At 40.3% G+C, this 24,873-nt stretch overlaps 1 protein-coding gene and 1 pseudogene across 2 annotated transcripts in view; one reads left to right on the forward strand and one right to left on the reverse strand.

Moving 5' to 3' along the window:
* The first annotated feature begins 18,254 nt into the window (after positions 1–18,254).
* The window catches only part of SPMIP2 (sperm microtubule inner protein 2), a 131,989-nt gene continuing 125,370 nt past the window's right edge, over positions 18,255–24,873 (forward strand). Inside the window, exon 1 of the mRNA XM_017859714.1 lies at positions 18,255–18,437. Coding sequence (XP_017715203.1) covers positions 18,374–18,437 — 64 coding nt within the window. The 5' untranslated portion in view covers positions 18,255–18,373. The remainder of the gene's footprint in view (positions 18,438–24,873) is intronic.
* Positions 23,435–23,774, reverse strand: LOC108520370 (translation machinery-associated protein 7 pseudogene; annotated as a pseudogene). Its single transcript, XR_001882895.1, has one exon. The product of XR_001882895.1 is annotated as a translation machinery-associated protein 7 pseudogene (transcript).

Raw genomic sequence — 24,873 nt, forward strand, 5'->3', positions numbered from 1 at the left:
TTTTTTTTGAGACAAGTTTCACTATGTTGCCCAGGCTGGTTTATTCTTGGGTTCAAGCAATCCTCCCACCTCGGCCTCCCAAAGTGCTGAGATGACAGGTATGAACTACTGTGCTCAGCCTTGGATTTGTTTCTAATTGAAGGAAAGAAAGAAAAAGAAAAGGAAAGAAAGGAGAGGAAGGAAGGAGGGAGGGAGGAAGAAAAGAAGGAAGGGAGATCTCTGCCAACCTTATTCCTATGCCATCCATGGATTCAGTCTGTTTAGAATGGCTCCTACAGAACCGGCTAGTAAGGTACATATCTCCTGGGAATGCCTTTAAAGGATGGGGCAGTGGAAGGGAACTCAGAAACAAAACACACATTGAGTTTTCAGGAGCCACCAAAAGATCCTGGAAGAGACCTAAAATAGGAAGGAGTAGGCTAGGGGAACCAAAGAATGTGAGGTGTGGGGTTCTTGGCTAGGGGCCCCTACTGGCCCACAGCCATCCTTATATTCTCCTAGGTGTTATTATGCATTCATAACTCAATATATTACCCATCCATGTATGCTTGTATTTTAAAAGGGGGAACATCGAGTAGATAATATTTAACGCAAAAGAATGAACCAAGAAAAACTAGTGGCCATGCAATTTAGTATGTACTCGATATTGTCACTCAAATCATATTTTAAAAAATAATAGTCGGCCAGGCACAGTGGCTCACACCTGTAATCCCAGCACTTTGGGAGGCTGAGGCGAGTGGATCACCTGAGGTCAGGAGTTCAAGACCAGCCTGCCAACATGGAGAAACCTCATCTCTATTAAAAGTACAAAGAATTAGCCAGGTGTGGTGGCGGACGCCTGTAATTCCAGCTACTTGGGAGGCTGAGGCAGGAGAATTGCTTGAACCTGGGAGGTGGAGGTTGCAGTGAGCTGAGATGGCGCCATTGCACTCCAGCCTAGGCAACAAGAGCAAAACTCTGCCTTAATAATAATAATAATAATAATAGTCTTGAGATAATCCCATAAGGACAGATAGCAGCATCACTACCCCATCTACAGAAGAGAAGATGGAGCCTCAGGGGAGCCAAGTTCCAACCACAAAACTTCTCACTGTTTCAGTCAGCTTTACCCTACACAACTAGCTAGTTGCAGAGTTTGTGGCATCTGAGCAGATAAATGTTTTACCGTGTGCAGGGATTGTGTTGGTTTTTTTTTTTTTTTTTTTTTTTTCTTCAGGGTCTACTTAACTCATGGAGCATGGGACACTCTGCTGTAGCTGACTATTACCATGCAGGAATGTAGGTCCAGGTCTTCCAATTTTTTAAGAGAATTCAGACATTTCTATTTGCACACAAGGTCTGATATTTCGATGTTGGTTCATGTGGAAAAAAAAGAAATGAAAACATTGTGTGAACGAGGTACACTGGCCGTCAGTGTGAGGCGTCTGCTTTGGCTCTGTGTGCTTGGCCTAGAGTCCTCATCTCTTTTGTCTACTTCCCTCCATCTGAATCATTCGCACTTTTTGGGGGGAGTCTTGCAAATGAAAGATAGCAAGGGAAACTTGGTTTTTGTTTTTGTTTTTTTTAGCATCCAGAATTGTGGTGAGCTTGATAGTAGGTAGCTGGAGGGTATGGGGGCAGGGCAAGGAAGAGCAAGGAAGGAGGGGGGAGATGCCTGCCACGGAGACGAAATGAAAGCACAGAGCTGACAGCACTCTTAGTAAATATTAAATTGTAATGAAACAAAGAGTAATAGGCCACAGAAACTGCGATAAGAATGCCAGTCGTTTAGTATATTTCAGCACGCAGCTGGGTACCAGAGCTTAACACATCTCTTCTGACATTGCAGACAGTTTCACTATGCTAGGAGCAAAAACCTGAGTAATAAATAAAAGCAAATGTTTTGCTATTAAAGAAATAAATGAATGGTAGAATGAGAATGACAAAAGAATGAAAGAAAGAAATTCTATTTCTATCGTTCTAAATGTTACATCTCATGACCAGATAAGAGTTCATTAATTAGCAGCAAGAGATTTTGGAAATAACCATAGTATAAATTGTCTCTGCTTTGCATTTGGTAATGAAAGTGCTTTGAATGTGACACTTTAGTAATTTTGACATAATATTTCTTAGTTTCTATTGTGTACGAAGTACCAGGCACTGTGGGGAGAGGCAAGGGAAATGGTGGGTGTAATCGTTTCTTCTGTGCAGTTTACAGTCTAGTGGTATTAGATTTTCAGGAAGGACGAAGCTCCCCCAAAAGCCCATGTCAAATCTTAAACAGTTTCAAGCAATAAAAAAGCTATGTGCTAGATACCTTTTCCAGAAAACGTATCACTTTGCATTCATCTGAACATAATTCAAACCACATTTACCAAAACTCCGGTTACTCTGCTATACAGCCACTTTGCTTTTATGTTTCTGTAAGAAAATGCAAAGAATAGCACTTTTTTGGAAACATCTTTAAGATTTTTTTTTTTTTTTTTTTTTTAAGACAGAGTCTTTCGCTGTCGCCCAGCTGGAGTGCAGTGGCGAGATCTCGGCTCACTGCAACCTCTGCCTCCTGGTTCAAGCGATTCTCCTGCCTCAGCCTCCCGAGTAGCTGAGACTACAGGCACCTGCCACCATGCCCAGCCAATTTTTGTATTTTTAGTAGAGACGGGGTTTCCCCATGTTGGCCAGGATTGTCTCGATCTCCTGACCTGGTCATCTACCCGCCTCGGCCTCCCAAAATGCTGGGATTACAGGCGTGAGCCATGGCGCCCGGCCAAGATTTTTTTTATAATTAATTTTATTTTTTTTAAAGAGATGAGTTCTTGCTCTGTCACCTAGGCTAGCATGTAGTGGTATAATCATAACTCGCTGCAGCCTCGAACTCCTGGGCTCAAGCGATCCACTCACCTCAGCCTCCTGGGTAGCTTGTGACTACAGGCACACACCATGGCTAATTTTTTATGTTTTATAGAGATGGGGTTTAGCCATGTTGCCCAGGCTGGTCTCAAACTCCTGGGTTCAAGCAATCCACCTGCTTCAGCCTCATAAAGTGCTGGGATTACAGGTGTGAGCCATCATGCCTGGCTATCTTTAACATTTTAAACAATAAAATGCTGTTTACATTTATCCAATCTTAAGGCTCTCTGAGTCTGGGCTGTTACTGGATACGGTGATCCTTACTCCTAACCCATCCTACTTTCTTCCCCCTCCCTTCTTTTTATATTATACTCACACTATCATGAATTTCAGACATTTATTAAAAATGCTATCACACCTCTCTTTCCATTCTTTTTCCCTTTCAATACAGCAGGCCTGTCCTCAAGTTAGGGAGTCACACCTGTTCACTTCCCAAGCCTGACACTAACCATTAGGAAGCACATTTAAAAAAAAAAAAAAAAAAAAAGTACAGTGGTGGCAGTACCACCCAGTGAGAAGAATGAATTCCAAATGCTGTCAAAATAAAGACTGGTTTGATTAATGCCAGTATTCACTTTATTTTCATGGCTTCCCCTGCAGGGTCAAAAAGAGCAGCCCAGGGCCAGAGAATATGTGTTGACACTAAGGGGCACCTTTTAGCAATGCACATTTTTAAAAGTAACATCTAAGTTACTTGACGTTATCAAGAGATTGCCTTATATCTATCAAGAAGCTTTAAGGCTCATTTCCTACCAAGACATCCCCAGTACCAAATTTTTTACTCTCTCTTCTGTGACAGCTACAATATCAGTGATATAATTAATGCAGCATATATTTGAGCTCTCTATGACATCTGTGGAAGTCGAACCCTGTTTTCCAGACAGACACAAAAATCATATGGCTTTTAATTCATTTTTAAGTGGATTTTAACCTTGTATAAAAAATCGAGAACAGGTGATCAATATTCTTGAAGAATCATAAAAACTCAGAACATTCTAAAGAATAAGTACCGTTAAGAAAGTTGATGGGAAATACGAAGCTGAAATCAAACAAATGACTGTATTTAAAATCACTTGGTTTGCCAAAATAGCTAGAAGAGAAGCTTTGAAATGTTTCCAAGAAATGAAGTGTTTGAGGTGATGGATATCCTAAATGCCCTGATTTGATCATTACACATTGTCTGCGTATATCAAAAGAAGTATCCCATAAATATATACTATTATTATGTATCGATAACAATTTTTTTTAAAATCACTTGGTTTGCATTCTATCCCTTAATCAATCTTTGTGAATCTTGATATCATCTCTATGTTTCAGACTACTTCCTTACATCTTCTCAACCATTTTCAAAGCTATTGTGGGGCTTTTAGGAAGGCAGTAAAACAATTCTTAGACTTACGTGCAGCGAAAGAACAGAAAAATACAAGAGCTTACTTGGTCCAGCTGGACCTTCTTGTTTACTTAAATAAAAATAATAAGCTAATCTGTGTTGAAGTATCCATTGAAATGTCACAAACTGACCTTGCTTTATCTTTCTCGACAGTGTTTTCTCAGAAATCCCTACCATCTTTTTGTCAATTTACAATAGTCAGAGAATTCTTTTATTTTCTTTCTGTGAAAATCAGTAATTGGTAATATTTAATAAATATAATAAATGTACCTGACATAACCTTAACATTTGACATCTACATTTTAAGTCATTCAAATTACATTATGTCAACTAAAAGCCCATGTTTTATACTGATTTAAAAAAATTTTTAACTTTATATCATTTAGTAAATTATCTCAGGTTTAAAAAATAATAATTATTAAGCCCAGGGTGGTGTCGCATATCTGTAATGCCAGCTAAGTCTGGAGACTGAGGCAGGAGGATCACTTGAGCCTAGGAGTTAGAGTCCAACCTGGGCAACATAGGGACACCCTCTCAAAAAAAAAAAAAAAGTGGAAGGGGAGAGAAAAAAATTAGTTACCATTGTAAACAAATTTCTTTGACAATATCATCATAAGCAAACTGATAGGCATTTTCAATTCGGGATCCTTGTGTATACTGAATGTGGGAGGAAAAACCCTGTGAAGCGTCCCCTCCCCCTGCTTCTGGTCCAAGCTTTTCTTGTGGCTCAGTGGCTCTAGGTTACGTCCATGTGGCTCGGAGCCAACAGAAATGCCTATGGAAAGGCTGTTCTCAACAGAGGGCTGTCTGCCTTTGTGAAAGACGAGAAGACAAAGCCTAATACAGTGCAACTTCTTTAGAACGTTTTCCAGGGAACTGAACATTTTGAATGTCGTACGTGGGAAAACATGCGCCGTGAGAGCAGCACAATGACGGCATTTCACTGTACTTGCACTTGCCAGGCATTCCAGCGCGCCCTGCCTACGAGGCTAACAAATGGGCTTCAACAGGAGATAGCACAGGCTCGGGAAAGCTCTCCTACCCCACCCCCTTTTGTGCTTACACAAAACGGTCAATTATGGCCTTCTGAAACAAAGGCCAGGTCTGTTCTTAAATACCATGCTTTGGAGGAGGTATGATTACTTAAGCGAGTTCAGGTGGCCTAGAGAAAGGCAAAACAGTACCTTTACAGACTGCAAAACAACGCTGAAAGCATGAACAAACATCTCTGAAGGAAGGTAAGCACACAGCTCGGGGTGAGTATCCTCATCTCTAAAGACTGGGAGCAGAAGCTCTCTTACCTTCCCTCTTTGTGCTTTCTCTATTATATGCTATTCCATTACATGCTATCATATCATGGTTCACATATTTGAAACTCCGTCTTCTTATTCATTTAGATTTATTTCAGATTATACAGAATCTCAGGCCACTGAGGACCAGGTAGCGGGGCAGGCCATTCTCTTTGCCTTTCTTCCAGTGTGCTGTGAGGCAGCGCTCTCCATGGAACTGGGATTGGGCAACCTCACTGTCATCTACTGGCTCCAGCCTCGTTACTTTTCTGCAGAGTAACTTGTTTGGTATAGCGCAGGAAATTCTCCTTCGCCAGGGTTTTCAGTTATCTAAGAGCATCTCGGTATTTTTCAGATTACCAAGAATCTGTGGCAATGTGACTGTGACTCAACAGATAAAGCAACCAAGATAGATGGCTGATGGAGACTCTGTGTTTTCTAAGCGTGTATAATAAGCACTAGGAGATAAAAAAAAAAAAAAAAAAAAAANATTTTGTTCTTAAAATCAGAGAAAATATAAAGAATCTGGAAACTTTTAAAATACAAAATCAAGAAAAGTCTTGCTTAAATAGATGAGTATATGGTTTCAGACACAAATAAATGTATGTATGTGTGGGGTTTTCCTTTTCTGTTAGGATTAAGTAACTTTTTGGAGCAAATTTATTTAGAAGTTGATTATTCAGTTTGTGTATAAAATCTACTTTTATAATTCTTTTAAAACCATAAAATGCACAATATTAGATTTTTTTAAAAAACACAAGTAATATTTTCAACTTCTCTAAATGCTAGGTTCTAGAGCATAAGTGGTCTAACAAAACTGATCAAGTCCTGGTCACTGAAGTGGAGTGCCCTAAAAGGCCTCAGAGAATACAGGAATGAAAGAATGAGGCAACCAAAGGTCAAAGTCTGGATAACTTCCAACTCTATGTCCACCAGCCCCGCCTTACCACACCTCTTATGGATCAGCCATTCTTCCACCATGCAATAGGTTGTACGGAGTCAGTTTTGATGCTTAACAGGCTGCAGCAGCACTATAAACGGCTGAAAGGCTGGGCGCGGTGGCTCATGCCTGTAATCCCAGCACTTTGGGAGGCCAAGGTGGGTGGATCACTTAAGGTCACAAGTTCGAGGCCCGCCTGGCCAACAGGGTGAAAACCCGTCTCTTCTAAAAATAGAATAATTAGCAGGGTGTGGCGACATGCACATGTAGTACCAGCTTCTTGGGAGGCGGAGGCAGGAGAATCACTGGAACCAGGGAGGTGGAGGTCGTGGTGAGCCGAGATCATGCTACTGTACTCAGGCTTGGGCAACAGAGCAAGACTCTGTCTCAATGAAAACAAACAAACAAACAAACACGAACAAACAAAAAAAAAATACCAAAACTGAAAGTTCAATATTTAACATTCTTGCTCTTAAAATACTCCCAGTGCTGCTGAGGACTTCTCATTGGCTACCTGTATCCTGTATCCCTACCTCCTGGTGTTCATGCCCTTTGTAATGCCCTCCCCTTCAGTGTGAGCTGGGTTTTGTGAACTTGTGTCTAGCAAACACGATGGGGCAGAGGTGATGAAATGTCACCTTTAAGATTAGGTTACAAAATAACCGTGGCTTCTGTCTCAGGTGCCCTCTCATTTTCTCCATCTGAAGGAAGCCAGCTGCCTTTTTTTTCTTTTCTTTTCTTTTCTTTTCTTTTTTTTTTTTTTTTTTTTTTTGAGATAGGGTCTCACTCTGTCACACAGGCTGGAGTGCAGTAGCGCGATCACTCTCATTGCAGCCTCGACTTCCTGAGTTCAAGTGATCATCCTGCCTCAGCCTCCCAAGTAGCTGGCACATACCATGACACCTGGCTAATTTTTGTAGATAGAGTTTTGCCATGTTGCCAAGGCTAGTCTCGAACTTCTGAGCTCAAGTGATCTGCCCGTCTTGGCTTTCCAAAGTGCTGGGATTACAGGCAGGAGCCACCGTGCCCAGCCTCGGCTGCCATGTTTTGAGCTGCTCTATGGAGAGGCACACAGTGCACTCCAATACCCCTCCAAGGAACCAAATCCTGCCAACCATCATGTGAGTGAGCCTGGAATCAGATCTAGCCTCTTGAGTCTTCATATAAAACCTCAGCCCAGGCTGGGCGCGGAGGCTCACGCCTGTAATCTCAACACTTTGGGAGGCCGAGGTGGGCGGATCACGAGGTCAGGAGATCGAGACCATCCTGGCCAACACAGTGAAACCCCGTCTCTACTAAAAATACAAAAATTAGCCGGGCCTGGTGGCGAAGGCCTGTAGTCCCAGCTACTCGGGAGGCTGAGGCAGGAAAATGGCGTGAACCCGGGAGGCGGAGCTTGCAGTGAGCCGAGATCCGGCCACTGCACTCCAGCCTGGGAGACAGAGCGAGACTCCGTCTCAAAAAAAACAAAAACAAAAACAAGAACAAAAACAAAAAAAACCTCAGCCCCAACTGACTGCTTGCCTGCAATCTTATGAGGGATCTTGGGCCAGAGGCACCTCGCTGAGCAGTGCCCAGATTCCTGACCCACAAAAACTGTGAAATGATAAATATTTGTTGTTTTAAGCCACTAAATTTTAGAGTGATTTGTTATTCTGCAACAGATAATGAACACCCCAGTTTTGTTCAGTTTCAGCCTTCCATCTCCTGCAGGCTGCTTCTCTCGCCCTTTCTCTCTCATAGCTATTCCAACCCCCACATTCTTTTTACTTCTTTTGTGCAAAAGTTTAAAACTATCTTCTTTAGGCTGGCTCTTTTAGGCTATGCTCTACGGGCTTCTCCCCTTTACTTTCAATGGCCTAAAAATAATAAAGAAAGGTTTCAACCTAGGTGAAACTTTAGCGCTAGCTGTTATGAGAAAATTTTTTCAACTTATATTAAGAAAGTGAGTTATCCAAAATAAATAACGTATCTATGACTTCATCATTTCAAAAATACCTTTGCTTTTGTACATTTTATAAAGTCGAGATTAAAAATCTTGATTAAATAATCAACTCCTTGAGTAATTAAACTTTTATAGTAATTATACAAATTATTTTTAAATATTTTATCTGGAATATTTTTATCTTTCGCCTACCATTTTTTGTGGATTATTGCAATATGTTCTTGTGTGAGATGTGTCTACGTCTGAAATCCTCAACTTTCCAGCCTTCTGGGCTCAGCTATAACTTTTTTTTTTTCTTTTTTGAGACAGTCTCACTTTGTTGCCCAGGATGGAGTACAGAGGTGCAATCTCTGCTCACTGCAACCGTTGCCTCCTGGGTTCAAGTGATTCTTCTGCCTCAGCCTCCCGAGTAGCTGGGACTATAGGCAGTCGCCATCACAATGACCTATTTTTGTATTTCTAGTAGAGATGGGGTTTCACCATGTGGACCAGGTTGGTCTCAAACTCCTGAACTCAGGTAATCTGTCCACCTTGGTCTCCCAAAGTGCTGGGATCACAGGCACAAGCCATCGTACCCAGCCAGCTCAGCTATGACTTTAACACCCTAAAGAAAATGCCTTGTGCCACCCTTGTCCCATTCATCACCTTGAAAAATGTTATACTGGAGGTAACAAATAACTTAAAATTAAAATTAGGCTTTTCCTCCTGGATGTCTGGAGCACAGGAAAACCCTCATGAACTCCCCTTCCAGGGCTGTGTGTCCCTCCCCACCTGCCCCCATTTTCCCCACACTCTTCTTGTCCATCTTGCTGTTTTTTCCCCCCAGTTCCAAAGCTCCCAAATTCATTCCCCACCACAACATTATTTCTCCTTAATACAGGGCCTTTTGAGTTGATTTTGTTTAACTTCTCCCATCTAGGTTGTGTGATAGCGGGGAGGGGAGGGGTCTCCGCTTCCAACACAAAGGAGGTCCCAGACCCATTTGCGTTTTCTTGTTCTTTCTTTCTTTCTTTTTTTTCTTTTGAGATGGAGTCTCGTTGTGTCACCCAGGCTGGAGTGTAATGGCTTGGTCTCGGCTCACTGCAACCTCCGCCTCCTGGGTTCAGGCGATTCTCCTGCCTCAGCATCCCAAGTAGGTGGGACTACAGGCACCGCGCCCAGCTGTGTTTTCTTTCCCAGATGTTGTCCTCCCCTTCAGCTCAAACTTCCTTGCCACTGAAAATAACATTTTAAAAATCTTATACTAGAGTTTAATTACAATGATTAAGTTTAAAAATCTTGATAAAATATACAACAAGAAAAGTAATTTTCTCATTGAAATCCTGCTGAGTTTGCTAAAAAATGAAAATTTTCAAAGTGAAGTATTTTCTTAATCCTGGCCCAAATGCTCATAAGCCAGTTTATAATCCATTTCAGGTAAAAGGTAACAGCTGTTTTTAGGTTATAACTATAAGACGCTCTTTGGGGATCAATAGTCATGTATTTGAATGTTCGTTTTATGGCATGGCAAATGAATGGCAAATATTAGGAAGTTATGTCTTTTCTTTCAACATCGAAAGTATGACACTGAAACTAATCCTGGATTGTAGCCTGCTGTAAATTGCGCTTAGTCTCAGGAAGCTGGATGAAGAGGAGACACTCAATTCCAGGCATTGGGTCTAAGGAGGAACTATAGAAGAGCTTATGGAAGAATACATAGTAATTCTAGATGACACTCAATTGTATTTAAAAAAATGTAAATATTTCTATTCCACTATGAAAATGCATTTCCCCAGGAAGGTAAGAAGGGTTGGTTTCTAGCTGTGCACTGGGGAAACATTCCCTCTCTGCTTCCCTCTTGGCAGCTAATTTATCCAGTGTTGTCAAAGGGAGTCGGAAGTTTCTAGGGAAAATAACTTGAAACACATTTGGTGAACTGGAAGGGGGATAGAAAATAGGGAGTTAGTGAGTGAGAAGGGTGCTGATGAAAGAAAATTTCCAAAGGTACATTTTGCTAAGCGGTAGAAAGAATTCATGAGGAGCAAATAATAAGAATGGCATGGTGCACTGGATTCAACAGAAGACCTGAGGGTCAGAGTAGAGGAGTTTTTAAATCAAAAGTATCTAGGCTAGGCGCAGTGGATCACGGCCTGTAATCCCCGCATTTGGGGAGGCCAAGGCAGGTGGGTCACTTGAGCCCAGGAGTTGGAGACCAGCCTGAGCAACATGGCAAAACTCTGTCTCTACTAAAAATGCAAAAATTAGCCAGGCGTGGTGGCACATGCCTGTAGTCCCAGCTACTCGGGAGGCTGAGGCACAAGAATCATTGAACCCAGGAGGCAGAGGTTGCAGTGAGCAGTGATCGCACCACTGCACTCCAGCCTGGGCAATAGAGTGTGACTCTGTCTCAATAAAGCAAAATCAAAACAAAAAAAGTACCTAGTGAGGCCCTAGCCAGTCAGCAGTGTGCTCACTAAATAATTAAAAGTATTATCACCCAAAATTGTGTTGTTTCGCGTGGGCCGAGAAAACCTTCTGGAGACCCTCTAAGTAAGCATCTCATAGTGGAAGGAACTTTCTTCCCTTCTGGTTGAGCCAAGGAGTCCAAGTCAGAATGGCAATACAGAGAATGGAACGGTAGCCAGAAGCCCAGTGGCAGTTGAGTGATCTGGGAATCAGAGATTAACAGAATTTCACTTTGGCCAGTGGCCAGTGTAGAGAAGTGCTCCACTCGCTTAGATAAAACATGTTTGAGCAGCAGCCAAGTTAAAACTTACAGAGCAGCAGCCTCGAAGGGAGCAAAGAGGGAAGTGTGGGCATCCGGAACCTCCAGAGACTTGAGCTGGTGGACGGAGGAGAGGAGACATTTGAAAGGAGGTTGATTTTTCATAGTTACAGGGGTGGGAAAGATATTAAACTAGGAAACTATTAGGATTGAATGATACGGTCAGCTCATTTGCACTCACAGGCCGGGAAGTCGCAGTAGCCTACAGAGGGAATAGTTTCTAACTATGGTCAGTTTTTCATATGGGAGAATTTCAATCATGTAAAACTAACATTTTGAAAAACATGTTTGTTGAAGATCAAATTTAGATTTAGGTTATTAAGACCCCGAAATAATTAGCCAGATTTGGGAATCAACATTCTCTGTCGTTAATGTACAACAGGGCAGAACTTTGACACTAAACTGTAGAACTCACCTCTTTAGTGAATCAGGGTAATAATTCTGTGTCATAACACTATTGTGCAGATAACAAGAAAACTTTGGGGAAAGTGTTTAGCACAGTGTCTGGCACATAGTAAGTGTCCAATTATATTCGTTCATCGATCAGTGAAAAAGGCGTCACCAGAAAATTAAACTGGTGGGAGGAGAAAGACCACATAAAACACTAGAGCCATCTCCACGAGCTTTTGATATCCACAACACCATGAATGCGATGACAGTTTCTTTTACAAGGCAGAATAGAGAGAAAAACATTCCGAACTGAGAATCAGGAGTGTTGGGGTTTTTTGGTTGTGGTGGTGGTTCTATATCCCCCGGTACCTTTGGTTAACTCCTCAACTAACCTCTCCCAACGTCAGACAGCTCATGGGAAAAATAAGGGGTTCAGTCTCAGTAATAGGTAAGGTTGCTTTTAATGATAACAACTTACACATTTGTAAGATATGACCATTATTGCTTCTGTAACACTGGCTTTAAATTATCTGTTGTTTTTTAAATGTGTAGTATAGCAATTACAGGATAGCAATGATAATGTTTGTGTATTTAATTTAAAAAACTGTGTGTCCATAGAAAAAGCCTAAGTGTTGCATCATCCCCAATTAAATTAACTACAACTGGGGCAAGTTGGGTTGATTGGCCCGACAGGGAATAGCACCACTGTACTCCCAGCGTCACCCTACCCAAATTAGAGTTAAATGAGCCAGAGGAAGACTACAGACTCTTTTGTGAGCTGGTGTTGCAAATTCAAATACAAGAAAAGTTATGATGGTTGCTGTTTAAATTTGTATTAATCGTCTATGTTTTTTCAGGGAAGAATGGGGTGGGTGGCAAGGATGCAGGGGAAGCATGATGCGTCCAATATTACAGCTGATATTTATTGAGTACGTACCATGTAGCAGGCACGTGGCAAGCATTTTACATCCATTATCCCAATTGACTTATAGGTAGGCACAATGATTCTCATTTCATAGAAAAGCAACCTGCCAATGTTACTCAGAAGAGTTGTTGGGATTTGAAGCCAAGTCTGTGGCTCTATTCAGTGTGTTTTCCAGATTATTTCCTGAACATAGAATACATGGAAAAGACATATAAATATGTGGTACTCGGCTGGGTGTGGTGGCTCACAACTTTGGGAGGCTGAGGTAGGAGGATAGCTTGAGGTCAGGAGTTCAAGACCAGCCTGGGAAACACAGTGAGACCTTTTCTCTACAAAATGTACAAAATTTAGCCAAATGTGGTGGTACACACCTCTAATCTCAGCTACTTGGGAGGCTGATCCAGGAGGATCTCCTAAGCCCAGGAGTTTGAGGCTATAGTGAGCTATGGTCCCACCACTGCATTCCAGCCTGGACAACAGTGAGACTCTGTCTCAAAAGAAAATATACAGGCCGGGTGCAGTGGCTCACGCCTGTAATCCCAGCACTTTGGGAGGCCGAGGTGGGTGGATCATGAGGTCAGGAGATCAAGACCATCCTGGCTAACACGGTGAAACGCCATCTCTACTAAAAATATAAAAAATTAGCCAGGTATGGTGGCACGTGCCTGTAATCCCAGCTACTCAGGAGGCTGAGGCAGGAGAATTACTTGAACCCAGGAGGCAGAGGTTGCAGTGAGCCAAGATTACGCCACTGCACTCCAGCCTGGGCAACAGAGCGAGACTCCATCTCAAAAAAGAAAAAAAAAATACATCCATATATATACACACACACACATATTTAAGTAACATATATATATATATATATTTAAGTACTATACATATAGTGCTCAAAAGTATAAGTTTCACACTGATACGATGGCAATGCTTCCCAGTTTGCCAAGTGTGCTTTGTAATAGGATATTTGAATGTTATTATGTAATTATAGTACATTCTGACCTGTGTTCATCTAGAGATATATCACTGTCATATAATAAAAGCTTCTAGTTTGTATCACTTTTATATCATTAAAATACATAACTTGATTCTTTCCCAAATGTTAAAACAAGATACTTTCACAGGGTCGCTGCATTGGCCTCCACAGTTGTAACTGGTAAAGTGGTTATCAACTCTGAAGTAGCTATTAAATTACCGAAGCAAGACAATAGCCAAAATTTCATCTGTGCCGAGCAGCAAACCCTGAGTTTCATTAGAAGAGGCAACTATTGATTCATAAACAATAGGAATTTTCTCTAATGAAAAGGCATCTGGTGGCCCACGGAGACCACTTTTAGTCCCAATAATGAGTTCAGTCGCTGTCACAATACTTTATGACAATTTGGGCTTAATTTTAACTGCTCTGTTAGCCTATTGTGCAGCATGTACAAATCCACATCTAGTTAATGCCATCAATTTGTTTATTGGTCTCGGTTTTCTTCTGTTTTCCTGTGTTATTTTGGGGTACCACTACTCACTAGTCAGGCAAACTAGAAAACTGGGGGTCATTCTTACTCTTCAATACACACTCCAAATGTGTCTCCTCTGTGCCTGGCTTAGTTCAGGCCCCATCTCTACTGCCCTGGATCACTTCAACAGTTGCCTGCTGGGCCCCAGACTCCTCGCTTTTCTTAAGCCCATTCTCCACACAGTCAGGTGTCTTCCATTTAAACCCAACACCAACCAGTGTCTGCCCATTTAAAACCTTTCAGAGGGCCAGGCATGGTGGCTCGTGCATGTAACTCCAGTATTTTGGGAGCCTGAGTTAGGATTGCTTGAGCCCAGGAGTTCCAGACCAGCCTGGGTAACAGGGTGAGACCCCATCTCCTGTAGTCCCAGCTACTCTGGAGGCTGAAGTGAGAGCATCACCTGAGTCCAGGGAGGTCAAGGTTGTAGTGAGCCATGATTGAGCCCCTGCAGTCCAGCCTGGGTGACACAGTGAGACTCTGCCTCAACAAAATAAAATAAATACATAAATAAGTAAGACTATAAAACCCTCAGGGGTCCTCATTGCCTACAGAGTAAAGTTTCAGCCTCACATCCCAGCTCACCCTCTTAGTCATGACTCTCCAGCAATGCGGAACTTGTATTTTTGCTATGCACCATGCTATTGGCTGTTTCTCCCCTCCCAGCCTTTTGCTCAAGCTATGCCCTTTGCCCAAAATGCCCTCACCACCCACCCCAACCTCCAGCTCCCTGTCCCTTGTCTAGATCCTAGTCATTCTCTACAACACAGTTCAAACATCACTTCCTCAAGGAAACCCTGCCTCACCACATCATCAGCCCTCAGCTTCCGTCCCAGCCCCGGCCAATTAACCTTCCTCTCTGTTCCCATGACTGGGAAATCAGGTATTTACTAAATGTATTACTACAATTATCATTACTCTTACTACATTGTATCATCATTCTCTGTTTATGTGTTTCTTTAGAATGTTAGCTCATTTTAAAAAAATATAGGAGGGAAAAAAGTCAACAATTTGATAGAAAAAGAGATAAGACTAGACAGTTCGTAGTATATAATGCACATGGCCCTGACGCACATGAAAACACAATCACACTAACAAGAACAGAAGTGTAACTTACGATGTTACTATTTCTTACCTGTCATACTGAAAAAAATTAGAAAGTTTGACAACACAGTCTGTGGGTGAGGCCGTATAAAAATCAGCATTCTCAGGTATTGTGCATGAGAATACAAAATGGCATAACCACCATGGTGGCAGGGTTAGCAACACTGAGCAAAATTACATATGTCTTTTTCCTTTGACCCAGCAATATCACTTCTAGGAATCTATCCCAAAGATGTCTGCAAAAAATATGAGAAGACGTATACAGAAAACTATACTTTGTAGCAATTTTTGTAATAGCAAAAAAATTGGAAACAGCCCAAATGACCACTAATAGTGGACTGGTTGAATAAACTGGTAAATGCATTTTGCAGCTGTACTGAGAGAGACAGAGAGAGAGAGAGAGAGACAGAGAGAGACAGAGAGAGAGAGACAGAGAGAGAGAGAGAAATATCTTTATGTAATGCTATGGAGTGATCTCTCCAGATGTTAAGAGAAAAAAGCAAGGTAAAAGACAGTATGTTCAGTATGCTACTATTTCTTTAGGAAAGGGGAGGATATAATCATATATATATATATGTTTGTTTTTGAGACAAGGTCTCACTGTCACCCAGGCTGGAGTGCAGTGGTATGATCACAGCTCACTGTAGTCTCAAACTCCTGAGCTCTCAAGTAATCCTCCCACCTCAGCCTCCTGACTAGCTGGGACCATAGGCACAGACCACTGTGCCCAGCTAATTTTTGTAGAGATGGGGGTCTTGCTGTGTTGCCCAGACTTGTTTCAAACTCCTGGGCTCAAGCAATTCGCCCATCTCGACCTCCTAAAGTGCTGGCATTACAGGTGTAAGCCACTGTGCCAGGCCTTGTATTTATATTTTTAAAAATGTTTCCTGAAAGAAAAAAAGGAGGGAACAGCAGGAAGTAACAAGAATAAAAGCTAGACTTCTCTGAATATCCCTTAAGGATTTTACTTTGAAACTATATAAATATGTTACTTGTGAAATAAATTTTTAAATTTCTGAAAACTGAAACAACACAAAACAAATGAATCTAAATATGTCTTGAATTAGTGGAATAATTTTATGGAGAAGAGCTAACCTGGTTCTTCTCCCATGTTTTCCCTTCCCTCCAGCCTTTGCCATCAGAATGTCTGACCGTAAGCCTACAACAGAGTAGAGTTTTAACAGTCTCAAAGGCAAAGCAGAAGCCCGCATTTCCCCTGAAGGGTTAATGGGAAGTCCTCCAACAAAAGCCAAAATCTCATTTATTTTCTGACTTATTTACCAAAGAATTACTTTCTTCATTTAGGTTCCTTCTTCCTTTCTCTTCTCAGCATCCTTAAAAACACAAGTGACGTGAGCAGGCTTCCCTCTTCTAGGAATGTTCAAAGTTGGGCGCCTTGGAAAATGGTAGTTTCAAAGACACAACTAGGAGCTTTTCAAAGAAAGATACTTTCAGCTAGAGATAGAGAGCCCTTGACTATAGGAACTAGAATTAGTTAACAGCAGAGAGAGTAGGAAAGCTTCTGAAACTGTAGCGGGCCACAGGAAGGTAAAGAAGAGTGTAATTCAGGTCAGGACCAAAGAAAAGGACACCAAAGATCAGTAACACAGCAGCGACTGACTCTAGTTGCCCACACACTGGGGAAATATATTCAGTTTCTGGTTAGGAGGGTTGAGTGGTTAAAATGAGAAGCGCTCTTGTATAATACATTTGTGCATACGTGCTTACGCTGTCTAGTCATCTCAGGTCAGTTTCTCTGGAAGTGGGGGGCAAGGTGGTTATTTGGGTTCAATACCTGTGAAAGGAAAGGAGAGGAAGCAGGACTGCTCAGGGGAGGAAGAACTGCAAGGGCTCAACACAACCTTGACCGATTCGGTGAGAAATGACTGGTCCTTATACCCCTACCTCATTCAGTCACCTGACATAGGCTCCCCTAGAAAAGGCTTGACCTCAGACAGAGGAGGCTGCTCTCTGCAGGCAAAGCAGACCCTGAAGGTGCTGACATCTGGACACTGTCTACTGACAGTCCTTCCTCCAGCTGGGCTATACGCCCTTCCTTGAAGGGGAACCTACCTGAGTAGCGCATCTCTTTGCCTACCATAAGCCTACTGTAAGCCTTTCCAGAGTTCATATAGTATTTTTCTTATAATTCTCAAAATATAAAAGGTATTACATTTACAGTGGAGAACTCCACATATTAGTGTTGAATACAAAATTACTGTTAGAATTTATCTCAATGGATTATCAGGTAGTCGATATATTTCTGTGCAAGCTAGAATTACTGATCATATACTTATTCATCCCACAAACATCTATTAACTATTTATTGCATACCAGTCTCTGGAAATTGAAATATAAATAAGTATACTTTTACCATAAACTCCTAGAAGTCAGATTCTAGTAGGGAGATCGATAAAATAGACAAATAATTAAAATGGTGAGTTAAAAAGATAGGTCTAAACACAGTGCTAAAGAGGTTAAAGGGACATGAAGAAGAAAGCACTTAGCTGTGTCTGCAGACATCCTCCTGGAAGAGCAGATGTGGGCCTTGGCTGTCAGAGGACAAGAAATATTTGCATTACAGGAAGAGCAAATTGTATGTGTAAAGACTCAGAACAATGAAAAAGCATTGCACAGATTGAGAACCACAGATAAATTGACATGACCAAAGCACAAGCGGTGTTTAAGGAGGGACTGAAATATGAGACTGGAAATATACCTATATATACACATCTGTGTGTAATTATCTCATTAATTTATTAATGTTATTTTTTACTGTATTTTATCTTGCCAGTGTTTGTCAAATATATTTAACCATGGTTTGTGGGGGCTTTTTGTTTTTTGGTATAACATATTTCTGCAAGACATTCTTTGTGAAATGTTGAAAGACAGTAGTGACTGAGCCTGCCGGATTATCTGGGACATAAGCTCGAACTGGATCTAGTGCCTGTGAACAAGTGTATTCTGACTTGATATTGACAAATAGGGAAAAGTTATCACTGGATGCAAGTTCTGGGAAGGCTACAGCAGTATCTCTCTGCTCTTGGAGATTGGAATGCGGAACTCTGCTGGGAGGAACATTCTGTCTCCCTGTCATAAAGAGTCTTTAGCAACCGCCTGGTTCAGGTCACAGGCAGGGAGAGGAAGGACTGCAGAGTCTTTCATTCTTTCTGGTGCAGCTTAACTGATTTGAAGAAGCCGAAGAATAAAATCCAGTAGCACAGTTAAGACTTTAGCCATGGCATCTGTATCATACCAAAAGCCAACATCTACTACTGTGGGAAAACAAATGATTTTTACAGGTAAATAGTTTTTGTGTATGCGTTCACAAGGAGATCTAAATTTGCTTTTTCTCATATATGATTTTATATAATGGATATAACAATGAAATGATCACATATGTTATTGTTTGTTTGTTTGTTGGGTTTTTTTTTTTTTTGGTTTTTTTTTTTTTTTTTTTTTTTTTTTTTTTTTGAGCTAGAGTCTTGCTCTGTCTCCCAGGCTGGAGTGCAGTGGTGTGATCTCAGCTCACTGCAACCTCCGCCTCCTGGGTTCAAGAGATTCTCCAGCGTCAGCTTCCTGAGTAGCTGGGATGACAGGCACCTGCCATCATGCCCAGCTAATTTGTGTATTTTTGTAAAGACGAGGGTTTCACCATGTTGGTCAGGCTGACCTTGAACTCCTAAGGTCAGGTGATCTGCTCGCCTTGGCCTCCCAAAATGCTGAGATTACAGGCGTGAGCCACCGTGCCCGGCCCACCGATGTTTAATTGACATGATACTGCTGTCTCATTATGCCTACTCAGTCTGATCATCAACATCTTGTCATCATAAACACCTCTTTAACACAGCACTTGTCACTACATCTGAGGTAACTTTCACAAAGGAATCTTTGAATTAGCATAGCTTTTATGGTTTGTGCCAGAGAAACTTCTTTGATGTAATAAAAAAATACTTTTCTTCAAATTTTTATTAACACCGATTTAAGCTTCTCGTAATATTATAAAGTTATAAATATTATAAACTTGACATATTTGCTTGATAAAAATTTGAGCAAGATATGCATTAAGCCTAGTAAAGTTATTGGTTTTCGTTCTGTTTGTTCAACTTACTTTAAATGATTTGGGTAGTACGTGTGAAATTACAATAAAATCTAAAAAATAGAATATGACTAATTATGGTAAGTCTGTAAGACATAAACTAAACTTTATCTTATTTCCTTTTTTTCCAAATTATTTATTTTTTGAGACAGAGTCTCTCCCTGTTACCCAGGCTGGGGTGCAATGGCACGATCTTGCCTCTCTGTACCCTCCACCTCCCAGGTTCAAGTGATTCTCCTGCCTCAGCCTCCTGAGTGGCTAGGACTGCAGGCACATGCCATCATGCCTGGTTATTTATTTATTTATTTATTTATTTATTTATTTATTTATTTTGTACTTTTAGTAGAAATGGGGTTTCACCATGTTGGCTAGGCTGGTCTTGAACTCCTGACATCAAGTGATCCACCCGCCTGTGTTGGGATTACAGGCGAGAGCCACCGTGCCTGGCCTTATTTATGTATTTATTTTTCCAAATTGTGAGCATATTTTACAATGTTACAGAAAAATAATCAAATGCATGTTTTTGGTGGGCATTTATGATTTGTGTTGCTCATCATCCATCTCATCCACTCCCCTTCTTGTGACTCACTGGCTTTGGGAAAACCATCTCTTTCCTCACTCTTATCCCTTTTTTACTCCTGTGAGAAGGACTTTGTCAACTAGAGTACCCTGCTAATCTGCAATTCCTTTTTTCTTTATTCTTACAAACTATTCATTTCCAAAGTTATTTAGGTCAGCACATTTTCTTTCTAGCCTCTTCAGTAAGGTTGTTTTATGCACTTGTAATACAGTTAGATTTTCTTGTCACAGTCTGAATTCCTTCCTGAAACCCCACAATTTCCTAAATAATTTTTGTTTAATTTGCATCCATTAAGGTTTGCTTTTTATGCTGTTAAGTATATGGAAGTCTTGACAAATTAACAGAACCGTGTATTCACCATTATAGTACCATACATTATAGTTTCACCACTTAAAAAATCTCCTATGCTTCACCTATTCATTCCCTCCTCCCCCTTTTCCCCTAGCTCTTGGCAACCACTGATCTTTTCATTGTCGCCACAGTTTTGCCTTTTCTTGAATGTCACAGAGCTGGAGTTATACAGTATGTAGTCTTTTCAGATTGGCTTCTTTTCCTTATCAATATCATTTTAAGGCTTCTCCACATCCTTTCATGGTTTGATAGCTTATTTCTTTTTACTACTGAATAATATTTCACTGTGCTGATGTGTCACAATTTGTTCACCCCTTCACCTATTGAAAGACATCTTGGTGGCTTCCAGTTTTTGACAATTGTGAGAAATGCTTCTGTATATATTTATGTGCAGCTTTTTGCATGGATATGTTTTCAAATCAACTGGATAAATACCTAGGAGAGTAAGTGCTGGATCCTGTGTTAAGCCAAACTGTCTTCTAAACTAGCTATACTATTTTGCATTTCCATTAGCAATGAATGAGAGTCCTTGTTGCTTTGCATCCTTGTCAGCCTTTGGTATTGTCTGTTTTTTACTTTTTTACCAAAAAAACAAAGGTCATTTTGATTTTTATCCTGTATTTTCTTTTAGACATTTTACAATGTTACTTTTTCATTTAGGTCTATGATCTATTTTGATGAGATTTTGTGCCTTTTAAGTTTTAATTTTCGTCAACCAATAAATTTCCTCTTTTCCTTAGCCAGTTTGGGGTGGGTTTTCTGTCATTTGGAACTGTGCAAGAGTCTTAATACTTAAAATTTCCTCTAACTTACGCCAGAGTATATACTTACTTTTATGTATTTACATAGTTCAAATTCTTATCACCTTTGATAGATTTCTGTCTTTCATTATACTGACACATAATACTTAGCTTCATAGCCTCCTGTATTTTATAATTTCCTAATTTTTGCTATTATAAATTTGTATGAATACTTTGCATAAATTATTTTTCTTGTTCTCTTATATTCTTGTGTTATATCTAGAGAGAGCAGAATTAGCAGGTGAAAGATACAAACAGATATATAACTTATTAATGCCACAAGCTTTAGAGGATTGTGTATACTATGAACAATGTATATGTATTTAAAGCCCAACAATTTTTTTTTTTTTTTTTTTTTTGAGACAGTCTCCCTCTGTTGCCCAGGCTGGAGGGCAGTGGTATGATCTCAGCTCACTGCAATCTCTTCCTCCAGGGTTCAAGTGATTCTCGTGCCTCAGCCTCCTAAGTAGCTGGAATTACAGATGTGAGCCACCATGCCCACTAATTTTTTGTATTTTTAGTAGAAATGGGGTTTCACCATGTTGGCCAGGCTGGTATCGAACTCCTGACCTCCAGTGATCCGCCCGCCTCGGCCTCCCAAAGTGCTGGGATTACAGGCATGAGCCACTGCAACTGGCCCCCACCAATATTTTTTAAAATCGTTTTTATTTACTTTGAAGATGTAGATATGAATCCTTTTTTGCCTTTGCCTTTTACAAATTTTATTGCGACTATTTTAAAACACCCCAATGAACTCCCACTTACCTGTCACCCATATTCAACATTTATCAAAATTTTGCCACATTTGACTCACATCTCTCCTGTCTTTTTCTTGTGCAATATATTTTAAGCTCAGATATCATACTATTTCACTTACATATTTTATTGTGCATCTCAAAAAATATGAACTTACTCTTACATAGCCACATGGCTGTGACTGTACCAAATAAAATTAATAACTATCCTTTGGCATCATGTAATTAACAACTCTATAATAAAATTTTCCTGATTGTTTCTAAAATGTGTTTTTACAGTTGATTTTGAGAATTAAGGATCCAACACACATTGCATTCAGTTGTGTTTTCTCTTTTTGTCTCTTTTAAACTGATGCAGTCTTCCCTTTTTTCCCTGACATTTACTTGTTGCAGAAACTGGATCAGTTATGGTGCAGAGATGTCCACATTCTGAATTTGTCAATTACTTCCTTCTCATATCATTTAACTTGTTCCTTTAGTCTCTGTAAACTGAATTTGGCTCTACAGGCTTGATTATAGCCAAATTCAACTCTTTAGGGATGCTTGTGTCTTAAATGGTACTGCAATCAATTCACAGAAATCAAATTTTAAGCTGTTCAAGAATAATAATTTTAACTCCTATAAGGCCCATCACTTACTACCTTTCTAACCTATTGGGGCTTGGAGCTCTTTCCTCCATGTTTGGAACTGTTCTTAATATAAAGCCCATGTTTTCATGAAAACATTAGTTTGAGCGAAGTACCCAGGCTAGGCAAACAAAAGATTGATTTAATCCATGCAAATATTGTGTAATTGTGATAAAAAAGTGAAAAATATCTTGTCACTATTAATAATTAACATAAGACAATAAAATATCATGAGAAATCATTAAAAAATTATTTTGGATGTCGATAATGTAAAAAAATATATAGAGAGGATGAGAAAATACTGAGGAATTTCGCAGCAATTCTGAGAGTTACTTTAAAGCACTTCTAAGAGTTTCATAGGATTTTTATTGATTTCTAATTTAATTTTAAAGTGAAATTTTGACTGGACGTGGTGCCTCACGCCCTGTAATCTCAGCACCTGGAAGGCTGAGGCAGGTGGATCACTTGAGGTCAGGGGTTTGAGACCAGCCTGACCAACATGGTGAAGCCCCATCTCTACTAAAAATACAAAAATTAGCTGGGAATGGTGGCGCACCCCTGTAATCCTAGCTACTCAGGAGGCTGAGGCATAAGAATTGCTTGAACTCAGAAGGCGGAGGTTGCAGTGAGCCAAGATTGTACCATGGCACTCCAGCCTGGGCAACAGAGTGATACTCTGTCTCGAATAAATAAATAATTAAATAAATAAAGGAAATGTTGCTTTCTCTTGGCATAGGCATAACACTACTCTTTCTTTTTTTTTTTTTGAGGGAGGGTTTCGCTCTGTCGCCCAGGCTAGAGTGCAGTGGCACGATTATGGCTTACTGCAGCCTTGGCCTCCCTGGGCTCAGGTGATCCTCCCACCTCAGCCTCCCAAGTGGCTGGGACTATAGGCGTGTGCCATCACTCCTGGTTAATTTTTGTATTTTTGTGGAGATGAGGTCTCACCGTATTTCACCATATTGCCCAGGTTGCTCTCGAACTCCTGGGCTCGAGGGATCTGCCCACTTCGGCCTCCCGAAGTGCTAGGATTGCAATCATGAGCCACCACACCCAGCCAACACTATTTTTTTTTTTTTTTTTTTTTACAAAAGTTTATTCTTAAATGTACAACAGCTCCAAGACAACACTTAATTCCAGCTATAGGTGGCAAAAGATGTTATGGCAGGGAATACAGATGCTTAAATATGGATGAAATAAAGGGTTACCATCTCCTCAGGCACAAGGAACAGCTTACTTTTTACCAGATTTCTTAATTCCACCTGTGGCCAAGGGCCCCTTCCCCACAGCCTTTGCTTTTAGCTCCTCGAGTTTCTTCTGCTTCTCTTTTTGTTTCTGCTTGAAAGCCTTATCTTCCTCGTCCATCTCCTTGGCCTGCTTCTTGGGCTGTTTCAGTGGCTTCTTCTTGCCACCTTCACAGCCAGACATGGCGCCTGCCATCCCTTCCCCTGCCAACACTATTCTTTTATTTGTCATTTATAACTACAGTTATTTTAAATTTCATTTTTAAAAATTTCTACTGAGACTTCATTATTCTATGTGATGATTCACAGTATATATTTATCTAGTATACCTTGACTACGTAACTAATTTGATCACTTATCAAGTCTTATTTTTGTATCAAATTTTGATATATTTCTTTTAAAATAAATTTTGATGCTAATTTTTTATCCTACATATTTGAAATCCAATTTAACAAATTGAATGCCAATTAAATACTAAAAACTTGTCCATGAGTATGGGAGGATACAAAAATATACATGAAAAAAGTTCTCTTTTTTCTAGAAGCTTATAATCTATTGGATAACCAGAACATAATAGGGTTGATTTGCTCAATCTAAATATCCATCACAGCATAGTGTGGCATCCAAACGAAACACAAACCCAATTCCAAAAACCCTGAGAACTAATGGGAAATCACCTCACATAACACTACACAAAACTCAGCCATATGTTTTGTTTTGTTTCCCACTCATTTCTCTTCTTTTTGAGTATCATAGAGCATAAGTTACTTCCTACATTGCAGATGGATCTTGGAATTTATTTAGTTTTCAATTAATAAAGGAATCAAAATTTTTTGAAAAAACTATCACTAGATCCAACTTTTAAAACTTTTTTAAAAAGTTGATATATAACATACTCTATTAAGTACGTTAATTTGTCTTTAGCTTGATAACATTTTACAAAGTGAGCACCTTTATGTATGCACTTTTAGATTGACAGTGAATATTTTTATCACTCTAAAAAAGTTCCTGTATGTCCTTTCCCAGTCAATCCTCCCACAGTCAGATGCTGTTGTGATTTCTATAATCCATGTTTTCGATAACTGTGAGTTTTAATCTAACAGGCCAAGCTAATCATCAGTACTTTTAAAATGTGTATTTGCTGGCTATTCTTCCACAGATGTTTTACTGCCAATTTGCTAAGTTCTATAATGACATAGTGAGGAGATTTTATAATCATGTTTGTTTTTTTGAGATGGAGTCTTGCTCTGTTGCCCAGGCTGGAGTGCAGTGGCACGATCTCA

The sequence above is a fragment of the Rhinopithecus bieti genome, unplaced genomic scaffold (genome assembly GCF_001698545.2).
Source record: "Rhinopithecus bieti isolate Rb0 unplaced genomic scaffold, ASM169854v2 scaffold_50922, whole genome shotgun sequence".
Taxonomy (NCBI): domain Eukaryota; kingdom Metazoa; phylum Chordata; class Mammalia; order Primates; family Cercopithecidae; genus Rhinopithecus; species Rhinopithecus bieti.